Raw genomic sequence first — 10,924 nt, 5'->3', positions numbered from 1 at the left:
GAGCAATCTCGACGCGCCAAGCGCTCCTTTGTCTGCGTCCTCAAGGGGCTGTCGAATGTGGCGAGCGTGATCATAATATTTGCCCACACGGTGAAGCTCTGGGACTACACAACGTTGGATGCGACCGCTGCAGGCTGGTCGCTGACGGTTTGCAGTGCTCTGATTGTGGGCCTCGTGACAGCTGCGAGCAGTTCCGGTGCGTTGGCCTCTCGAGCGGACCCTGGAGCCATCGCGAACCCACTGCAACTTACACCTGTCTGGGTCAAGTGCCTCAACTCGGGACTTTTGTTTTCTGCATACGCGTACACCTGGGAGTACTGCGCGGACCCTTATCGTGACGGCTGCTGGGAAGGGGAACGCAGAGCCTGGCCTGTGCTTTGGACATGCACGGCCTGCTTGTTCCTGTGGATTAATGTGGTCGGGCTGCTTTGGCAGCTCGGGCTAACCCGTTTGTGCTGATTGTCAAGTGCAAGCATGGGCTTCTGCACCGACGGGGCAAGGTTTGGACTTTCCCTTTTCATCTTTTGGTCTCTGTCTGTCCATGATCCACTGACGAGGGGGTTCCAGTGGATCGTCGGATACGAGATCGTATTAGCGGTGGCGGCCGTAACGTCGGCTGCGTCCTTTCTCCGCATGAACCTGGCCTTTCTGATTGAAACCCACAGGCGCATGCAACACCTGGCGCTCTCGAACACCAGCAAAGGGGAAACCGTGGCAGTGTACAGGGAAAAGAGACTGTCGACATTCTCGCCGCGGGACGACGAAGCGGTTCGCTACGGGAAGCGAGCCTTCGGTCAGTTCGAAGAGATACCCTTCCACCCCCTCGACAGATACGACTCGCCGCACTGTTTCTGGTGCACACTGATGACCGTCTCACTCATCTACAACACGGCTCACATTGTGCTGACTGACTCTTCGGATCTGGAGCCCCTCGTTTTTGGCGCTCCGGCTCTAGCGCTTTACTGGGGAGTGTTTAGGAGCGTGCGGCTGGTGCTTGGTTGACGGAGTTGGTGCCGCTTGCATGTGTACCGGGATGGTATTTACAAACAGAACAAGGGAGAAGAGGATGAGGTACCGGAGAGCTCATAATGCAAACACAGAGAGCAGCGTGGAAGTTTTTGTGGAGGCCTTCCTATGCGCATTGGTGATCGCCAACATCACACTGTGGTTGGAGAGGTTGTTTTTTCAGATACATGCAAGGCTGGTATAGCGAAGAATGGGCCACGGGGAGAGTTCGACCCACGCCTGGTGGGTTACAATCTTCGCCTCTGCAAAAGAAAACAGAACTCGAGAGAGCGACAGGGTCAGAAGAAGGCTCGGATTCTCGAGCCCCGGCGTCGACGCGAGATCCCCCGAATGGTGGCGTGATCTCTTTCGGGAAGGATCTTTGGACATGGGTGAAAACCCGCATCAAGTAGTCTCAACAGCAGAGGGAACGCAACGGGGCCCCGGCCACCCATGTGTCGACGTTATTGGCTCGGGCGCGAGGAGGGAGCAAGAGGCCACGGCCTCCCAGTCCCGCTCGAACAAAGAGATGAGCACAGACGACTTCTACAGAGCGAAGCTTGCAAAAGCTCAGGATGGCCACGCCGTGCATCGCAATCATGACAAAAAGAGCAAGAGGAAGGAAAGGAACACAAGTGACTGAGTTTGAGTAACTTCTGTGACTGCTTGAATGTAATATTGTATTGAAATGTAATATTTTTGTGAGGTCCCAACAACTGTGTGCTGATGATGGTGTCAAGATGCAAATAAAAACTAAAACATTCACCCTTTGAGATGAGTTGTGCAGGAGGTTTTTTATTCACACTGCTTAGTTTTATTATTTCATTTGGAAGGTCCAACAAGCGGGCCTGCCTGTCAAGGTTCAGAGGACAGAAACTTGCCGTGTTCCTTCACCGCTGGTAGGCCCACCCTCAATCCACATCTTTTAGTGGGCCCGACCCGCATACTTGGATTTAAAAAGACAGAGAGACTGAGAAGACCCAAGCAGTCGATGCAACCGGCTGATCGACCAGAACGACCAAATTGAAAACCTGACATGCGCCGCAACTATTCGCAGAGATCTCTTCTGGCCATTTGGAGTCTATCATCGTCAACCAACCGTGCCAGTGAAATGATGAATCGAGGAGAGATTTTTCCGGAGACGCAACCCAGCCAGTCTCCTCTCGGAGATTCATCTTCGCTCCTATCGGGAGATGTTCTTCCATGCTTCCACAGTAAAGTGAAAGGAAGAACGGAGAAAAGCGCGATCGAGGCAGACGATGAAGAGGGATCAGATCTAGACAAGACTCCAGAGCTGGACTCTTCTCAGTTTCCAGAAAGCACTGGTGACAGTCAAGGATCGACGACATCCTCTTCTGACCCGTTGAAGCTTCGGCAGCAAGAACTGGACGAACTTATCTCTGCCCCTCTCGTAAAAGGGGTGAAGATGGTCATGTTCCATCTTCTCACCACCTGCTTGGTCGATCTTCGTAAGGAAGAATGTTACGGTTGCCAGGTCGACCACCCCAGTCAGATTCATCATCCCTGCTTGTACGAAATGGAAAGGGACTTCGTTTACATCAACTTTCCGGCTCTGGTCAAGAAACTTTTGACCCCTGGATATCTTCAGGCTGTCAAAATGTTCCTGTTCACGCGCTCAATTCTAGCAGAGAGTCAGAGGATCCAAGCGGTGACCGACGCTCTGCTGTACGAACTGAGAGACTTTGCTTTCCACGCAGACGGCGATCCCGTGAACATCATATACAAACGGCTGACTGAAGCGGAGGAGGTTGATTCTAATCAACTTGAAGCTGCAGCTAGGATTTGGAATGTTGATCTTTCTGTTGAAAAGAAATAATTTTTTTTGTTTGTTTTCTCCATCCCTCTGTCGCAATCTTCACTGTAAAATTAGTGTAACCTGAAATACAATAACTGCTCTGGGTTGTCTTGTTCCACTGCTCCCAATTTAAAGATTCATCCATTTAGCTCTCAGATCTCAACTTGAGTCAGGCTGTGCTGCCGAATGGAGCTGCGCTGGGCTGCACTGAGGGCCGAGAGACTACCCAGAGTACCCTGTGTTCAGACATGTATCAACCAGGCTTTCCTTGACTACAGTGCAGAATCATGCGGTGTCTTCAAGGAGTTTGGAGGAGTGTGCTGTGATCGTCTGTGTGAGATTGTGATGAAACACAAATAAACATTTCACTCGAAACAAGGTCTCTTTGTTGTATTTTATTCACATCGGTACAAGAGCATACAGTTAAACTTTGAGGTTCGGCACAATCAAAGACATCTTTCTGCAAGTGAGCCGATGCCTATCTTCGTCTCTTCAAACGGGCCCTGACTCCAGATGCTACAGGAGCCACCTGTGCATGTCGAGTTGAGCCATGAACCTCTCCCCAGTCCTGACAGAGCTGGCATTGTGTCCCTTGCGAGCTCGCAAAACCTGTCCTCCAGCAAAACCCTGCACACTTTCCACGATGGTCATCGCGTGTCCGATCACTGTCTTGAGGAAACGCTTCGCCTCCTGGTCTTGCACTAGCTGAGATGCCAAGTTCGAGTCGAATCTCCTGTTCACCAGAGCCGCGGCCGCGTTCCGCGTGGCTTGGTCCACCCTGTGATATTCTGCTCCGTTGGCCAGGAGGGTCATCATGGACAGCACGCTCTGTGGGTGGTAGGGGGAGGCCAGCTGAAACACGTCAAAATCCTCCTCCTGCTTGAGCGCCTGCACGACTTCCTCCACGGGATCTCCTGCATGCTCGCAGTTTACGCGTCTTGTGGCCAGCAGGCCGCCCCAGATGGCGTCGTTCACGTTGAGATCGTAGCCCGGGTCCCCGTCGACTCCGAGCTGCGCTGCCACGTCTTGCCTGTTGGGAAGCTGAACCGAGAATCTGTCGCCCTGCTTCAGCGTTTCATGACCCGTGTTGATCAGCTCCACTTCATACAAGTGGGGGGCGTTCAAAAACGGCCTGTCAAAGATGGAGCTGCTTGCACAGCACACAGCCACCTCCTTGAAGCGTCCGATGGATCCGAGACTGAGGCCGTGTAGCGTGGGTACGTAGCGGTTGCCGTCTTTGACAAAGTGGAAAAGGCCCGGAGGGAGGTAGTTTTTCGAGGAGTCATACTTGTAAGATCCGTAGGGGACGGCTGGGCTCCGAGGCTTCATCTCGTTCAAGCCATGCGTGTATGCGCGAATCGGCTCGTGAATCCTGGTGGACGACATCCGCGGTTGCAAAAAAAAAAAGGGGGAACGACTACTCCGCTAACTGACGACAGAGAAACTCGACCGCTCGTGAGGGCTCTCGGCAGGTGGGAGCGTGTGGGGTGTTGGGTGCTTTCAGGACGATCAGTGCCGCGGCAAGCAGTTCCAGTTGCACGGGACCTTCTTCGACGTGGGCTCTAAGCAGCCTGACAGTAAGCATGTTGAGATTAGCCTCCGAGAGCACCCCGAAAGTCCGCGAGAACCACGGGCACCATTCGGTCATGATGTAAGATCTCAAGTCGCAGCGGGACTCCGCCTGAGGAGGCTCCAGGATCTCGACAGAGCCCAACTCTCCTCTCGATCGTGGGTCCTTTGTGCTGGAGGACGCCTGGCTTGGCCCTTGAGTGGAGGATTTTGGTGATGCCAGGAGGATCAGCTCTTCCAGCGTGAGTTTGTGCCACATCGGTTCGACGTGACCATCCGCTGCGACGGTAGTAAAAGCGCAAGGAAGGAGATTTCTGTTGAGAGGATGGGGGTGTCAGCTCAGGCCGAGTAGTTCATTTCCACACGTTTCCGGTAGGCCACTAGCCTCTCGTTGTAGAAACCCACCTGACCGACAGACTGTGCGAAGTTGCAGTTTGTCATCTGCAGCTTTTCTCTCCTAGTGACTCTGCTGAGTGCGACGTAAACGGAGGGTTTTATAGGGGACATGGAAAAGTTTCTAGGAGGGTGATACAACACTTCTCCGCTTATCGTGCAGCCCTGGCAGTCGTAGGTGTTCATGGCAAGCATGCAGGCCAACGGGTGCACGGTCACTGTCCAGTTTCCGCAGTGCCACTTGGATGGCCCCACTTTGTAAAGCCGGCCGGTCCTGTCTCCTTTCACGTAGAACTCGTATGCCTGAGTCTCTCTCCTGAATCTCATCCCGCAGATCAGTCCTTCCACGTCGAGCGCTGACAGCGGGTCCCTGACGGCAAACTTTGCTTTCGAAAGGGCCTTGCGGGGCGTCAGCTCATCCTGTGCCAGCAGTATGCCGTTCTGGTCCATGTGCCAAAACATCCTCACTTTGCAACCCACCCACAGCTCCGGGTTCCTGAGGTAATCTCTTTCGCAAGGGAGCTGACGGCCCTGGACAAACTTGGGCATCGCAAAGAGTTTGGGTAACGCCTGAGTTGCCTGCTGAAGGACGTTGTACCAGGCGCGGGGTCCTTTGGTCGAAGAGCGGCATCTGCTCACGCTTAAGAACACTTCAGCCTTTTGCGTTGCCTTGGCTGCGTACGCCTTGGTGTAAGAAGCAAGCTGTTGGTCCTGGTGGAAGATTCGGGTCATGTGAGGCTCGTGCTCGGGGTCCATCGCCTGTCTCTCACTGACAAGCAGCTGACTTCTGAAAATGGTCTGGGACTGCAGCGTCACCGTGTTGAACTGGAGATAGGAGAGAGCCTGGGCATAGCCCGGGTCCTCGAACTGGCGCCTGTTGACGAACAGCGGGGTCGAGCAGCACAGCAGTGTTTCCATGCGATCGGTCTCCCAGAGTCGTGGGCCCGAGCCGGCTGGTTGCAACTGGGAGACGCTGCCAGCCAGGACGATCAGAGGACCGGCGTCCGGACCGTAGAACAGAGCGATCACTCTGAGCGTCCTCTCCAAAAGCTTGAATGTCATGAGCCCGTATTCGTCCACCACTAAGACGTTCGTCCCCAAAAACGGGGGCGCGTCGGCCATGGCGGTTGAAGTGGAGTCTCTCAAACGAGTGAAGATCCTGCTGCAGACGGAGCAGCTTTCGGGTCTCGGCCGCTCACAGGAGTGTCTGTCGATGGCTTGCTTGACCTTCGACTGGCGGAACGCCTCAAAGGCAGCGATTGGTACCTGATACATTCTCTTGTAGCGCTCTACAAAGACCTCTGTTTCGAGCGCCTCGTCTAGCAGCTCCCTCTTAAGACCCATCATCTTGTGAAAAGTGTGCACCTGTGCCAGACGACCGGACTCCATCAGTGTCCCCGCAGCCTTGTTGGTCATGGCGCTCACGGCGACGGTGATCTTGAGGGCTTTCAGCTTTTTTTCCAGCATGCCGATCGCGTATGATTTTCCGCAGCCCGCATCTCCACTCAGCAGAGACACCTTCAAGCGATCGCCTCGAAACATGTGCAGCTTGACCATGCGTCGCGCCCATTCTTCCTGGCAGTACCGGGAGAGGGACAGAGTGGCTCGAGCTACGGGGTTCCCGTCTGTTACACACGTTTCCTCTCGGGCGCGCTTGCAGTCGACGGGCTCACTTGATTCCTTAGCCAGGGGGTCTCCCACCTCTGTCTCGTCCATCTCTCGATTGCAGGACTGCACCTCAAATGCGGTCTGTATGTCCTTGCGACTGTCAAAATAACGGGTTGATCTGGACCCGTTTCGCGAGAAGTGAGCTCTGGTCTGGATGGCGTGGAACGGTAAACTGAAGCTGCGCCTCTCGATCAAACCTCTCAGTCTTTGAAACTGCGCTGTTACCGCTTCGTTCTCCCGCACCTCTGCGTTTGATGAAGGCAGCCAGAGAACGGTCGACATTCAGGGGGTCCAGAGCGTCAAGTGATCCGTCCTCTGCTCCGCGTTTCGGAGCGCAGCTCGTGAAATGAGGGGCTTCGATACCTTCCAAGACGGACCTGAGTACGCCGTTCCTCGTGCCATTCGAACCCCTTTGAGAGTCGCTGTGTTTCTCAGGAAGCCCCGCATTGACTGGGACCGTCACGACGCCTAGCGACTCGCGAACCCGGACGGCTCTACTGCGGACTCCGCAGAAGAGCTCAGACGCCCTTGCGACCGTTTCCCTAAACAGCGTCACGCTGGAGGTGTATAGGATCTGGCTTAGTTTCACAGCCACGGTGGTGACGCCACCCTTTCCCGTACTGTTGAGCACGTTCAAGAGCCCGGCCAGCAGCTCAACAAAGGGTGCCTGAGCCCCGTACTCGAAAAGGAGCCAAGCAAAGTACTCAGTGTCAACCTTGTCCGTGGACCTGTAGCCGTTGGCGTGAATGCGAGGTCTGGTGAAGCCAAAGTGTTTTGCATACCACTCAGGCTCCTTCTGGGAGAGTGCAATGTTGACATTTTCCAACAGTATGCTGAACCCAGCCGATCGCCTTTCGCCCATCCTCATCTCAAACAGCTTCTGCAACACCCCGACCGGAGTCACGGCTTCTCCCGGTTTGAACGTGCGATCTTCGGGCAGCGAGACTGCCAAAAAATGTCTGCCGACCCAGTCCAGGTGAGGGTGGGACTGACCGGGTTCGTTCTCTCCTCGCCTAGGACACGTCCTGCCGTCCACGGCTGTGTTTTCCCTCAGCTTGACACAGAGGGCTTTGCGGTCTTCCAGCGCGTTGCTGAGAGCTTGCCTCGCCTCTTCAAGATCCCTCTTGCACACCTCCAGCTCGTAGGCCGTACGGATGAGTGCTTCCTCGGCTCGCTTAGGGTTCTCGCCTAACTCTTGAACGGCTGGCTGCACGTCGGTCCGTTTGTAGAGTGTGCTCCCTTCATGCTTCCTTTCGCTTCTGTCCAGAGCGCCCTTCAGTTCTACGATCTCACGTCTCAGCGAAGCGATCATGTCCATGTGAGAACACTCATATTCGCAGGAGTTCTCATTCCCCAGTTCTCCTTCTCTACCGTGCTCTCTATCGTCACGACCTCTCTTTCCTCTCCGCAAGGCTGTAGACCGCTTGCGATTCAGCATTATGGCGCTACACAATTGAGAGGGGAGACGATGACTCAATGATTTAGTTGTTGTCAGTGGTGCATTCTTCCCAGTTATTTGCCTCAGCAACGGAGATGAGGAAATTTGTAAAACATGTATTTGATAAAATAAAATCAATCGATGCCCCACCATCAAACGGCTCTTGTCTGTACAAGTCTTTTTTACGAAACAGACCTATTTGATCAAAAAAGACCCAGCGTTTGTGTGGACTACTTCATTTATGGAGTTACAAAAAGGCACACAGGACTAACAAAACAGACTCAAATGCATTTGTTTGAAGGTGATTCTCAGCTTTATTTCAAGGAACAACATGCAGTTACACAAGAAAAAAAAAAATACAGACGAGATTTTCAGTAGCTCGGCACCAGACTGTGGGAGTTGAGGTTTCACAAGTTACTACGTTTGACACCACATGCCGTGACAGCGGGATCACTGTCAGAGTCCCCATCTCCGCGCTCAGAGCAAACTGGGCAAAGGGGGACCGTGCAGCCACCGCAGATGTACTTTCCGCACCCCTTGCAAGAGGTGCGCGTCTTTGCATCCTTGGAGCGCGGGCATATCTGACATCGTTTTCTTTTCCCGTCTGCGGCGATACGGCTGTCTCCTCGCATGCTGACCATGAGATCGTAGGCATCCTTAGTGCGCGGAACTCCCTTCCTGCGCAGTATGAGTGGTCTGATGAGATCTTTGCCCAGCTGCTCCAGGAACAGTCTCCTTCGGTTGCGTTTTCCCGGCATCCAGTCAGGGTGCGTTTCCCTCCATATCACGTACGCGTTGTACGCCGACACGTCAATTACGTTGTGGAACATAGCCATGGGCCAACGCTTGGTCATTCTCCTGCAGCTGTACGTTGCCAAGAGTTTGTCAAGGTTGTCCACGCCGCCTTTGGTTCCATTGTAATCCAAGATAATCCTTGGTTTTTTGTTCTTCCGCTCATGGCATATTTCGACCGTCGAGTGCCTAGTGCTCAGGAGTAGAACATTTCTGTTCTTTCTGGGCACGTAGGATACCAATGTGGCCACATCTGTGAAGGCAAACCTGGAAGAGAACACCTCCCGCCCGCGGACAGACGTCAGCTCAGGAGGCAGTTCGGGTTTGTTGCTTCTGATCGTGCCTAGCAGGGTGTTGTTGTGTTTCAGCAGCTCAGTGGCGAGAGGGTACGAGGTGAAGAAATTGTCGCATGTTACGTGGCGGTGCTCCAGTCCCTGGACGAGATCTAACACAACGCGCGACCCGAGGTTCTTCTCTCGACCGCCCGAAGTTGGTTTGCCCATGTACGGTTGAACTCTCCAAGCGTAGCTCGTCCGGGCGTCACACGCAACCCACAGTTTGAGGCCGTACTTGGCCGGCTTGTTGGGGATGTACTGCTTGAAAGAACAACGTCCTGAAAACAACAGTTGAAAAAGAAAAGAAAGCAAATTGTCAATGTGACTGAAGAGGAACTGTGAGAAGTATTAGACAAAGGCTGTAACCAAACCTTTAAAAGGGACAACCCGTTCGTCCACTGTGACCTCGGATCCAATGTTGTAAAGCTTCGGAAGCCGATCACACCACTCTTCCCACACCTCCCTGAATGCGGCCAGTTTGTCCGTGGCGCTCCTGGAGGCTCTAGTTTCACGATCGTCGAACCTGAGCATCACAGAGCGGCGGTAGAAAGTTTTTAGGGACATAGTAGCCCTGAAGATCGCTCGTCCGCATTCGGGTTCCCACAGGCTTGCTAGAGCTTCGCCTCGAGACCTGTACACTCCGGCCAAGATCAGCAGTCCCACGTAGGCCCTCAGGTCAATTTCGTCCATGGGTTTTGAGGCACTCCCTGCGCTTTGGTGGTTGCTTGCTAGCAAAATCAGCCTCTCCACATTTGAAGTGAAAAACAAAAGAAATGAGGAGAGTATGTCTCGAGCCCCCTCTCTCGCCTCCAGAGTAGGACCCACAGGCTGGTGAGGAGAGGATCTCAGGCATCTCAACTCATTGCGCTCAGCTATGGACCATACTATTTCGCCGTTCTTGGAGGAAAAAGTGTCAGGGTACACGCTCGCTCTCTCCGAAAGTTCAAGCTCCTCTGGTTGATCTTCTTCGATGTCTTCCTCATTGTGACTGTCGTCCCCTAAGTCTTCGTCTTGCTCATCCACGTCTGTTGCACTCTCGTGGCCGGCAATGCTCTCATTGTCGTCATCTTCATCGTCGTCTCGCTCATTTTCGTCTTGACTTTCCACGTCAGTCTCGCACTCATAGGCTTGGTCGTGAGATGGTCCGGGGCCTCTGTCTTCCTCTTGTGAGTCATGTTGTGACCCTTCTTGTTCGTCGACTTCAGTTTCACACTCGTAGGCTGGGTCGCTGGATGGCCCGGGGCCTCTGTCTTCCTCTTCTGAGTCAGTTTGTGACCCTTCTTGTTCGTAGACTTCAGTTTTGCATTTGTAAGCCTTGCGGGGATATGGTCTGGGGCCCTCGTCTTGTTTTTTTGAGTGAGTTTCTGATCTGTCTTCATCTCTACTCGGGTCAGACTCTGAAAATCTCAGGGTTCTATTGTAATTGGAAACTACGTCAGCCAACGTTTCTCCTCTGAGTCGGTGCAGACGTATCTCCAATCTTGGTTTTGAGAGGTCTTTGGGATTTGAAAAGGACATTGCCTTCCCAGAAAAGTTTAGTCACAAGGTAATCATAGCCAGAGTCAGGTTGTTTCGAGTTGGACCTGCGTAAGTATGGTTGTCCTCTCTGAAATAAAGCTCTGACACTGTGGTGGTGTTTGTATGTGTCTTTTATTATTTTTTTGTTTGTATGCTTCTAATACATCGGATGCATTTCTTCCACGGAGTGCAAGATACAACTCATCCCCCCCCACATTTCAACTCTTGAGATGCCAACTATGGGTCGCTGTCTTCTAGGAAGTATGCAACTCCGTCGTGCACTCTGAACCCATAATTGGGACCAAACTGGGGACTTTTTAATGTCCAGTGGTCGCACACGTATTTGACCGTCCTGCACATCATTTCAAACTTTGTTCTAGTCCAATACTT

General features: G+C 53.2%; 1 protein-coding gene across 1 annotated transcript; it reads right to left on the bottom strand.

Moving 5' to 3' along the window:
* Positions 1-7,626: 7,626 nt before the first annotated feature.
* LOC112141768 (piggyBac transposable element-derived protein 4-like) lies at positions 7,627-10,534 on the bottom strand. The gene is made up of 2 exons (XM_024264936.2): positions 9,388-10,534; positions 7,627-9,294 (listed from the first exon to the last, which is right to left on the bottom strand). The coding sequence occupies exons 1-2, from the start codon at positions 10,532-10,534 to the stop codon at positions 8,297-8,299; spliced, it is 2,145 nt and encodes a 714-aa protein (XP_024120704.1). The 3' UTR covers positions 7,627-8,296.
* Positions 10,535-10,924: the final 390 nt, after the last annotated feature.

The sequence above is a fragment of the Oryzias melastigma genome, unplaced genomic scaffold (assembly GCF_002922805.2).
Source record: "Oryzias melastigma strain HK-1 unplaced genomic scaffold, ASM292280v2 sc00375, whole genome shotgun sequence".
In the NCBI taxonomy this organism is placed as follows: domain Eukaryota; kingdom Metazoa; phylum Chordata; class Actinopteri; order Beloniformes; family Adrianichthyidae; genus Oryzias; species Oryzias melastigma.
This window is presented reverse-complemented; position numbering and strand designations above follow the sequence as displayed.

Excerpts from the sequence above, each read along its gene's own strand:
- LOC112141768 (XM_024264936.2), bottom strand. The coding sequence starts at position 10,534 with ATGTCCTTTTCAAATCCCAAAGACCTCTCAAAACCAAGATTGGAGATA. Across the intron at positions 9,295-9,387 it reads ACGGGTTGTCCCTTTTAAAG|GACGTTGTTCTTTCAAGCAG; the intron begins GTTTGGTTACAG and ends TGTTGTTTTCAG.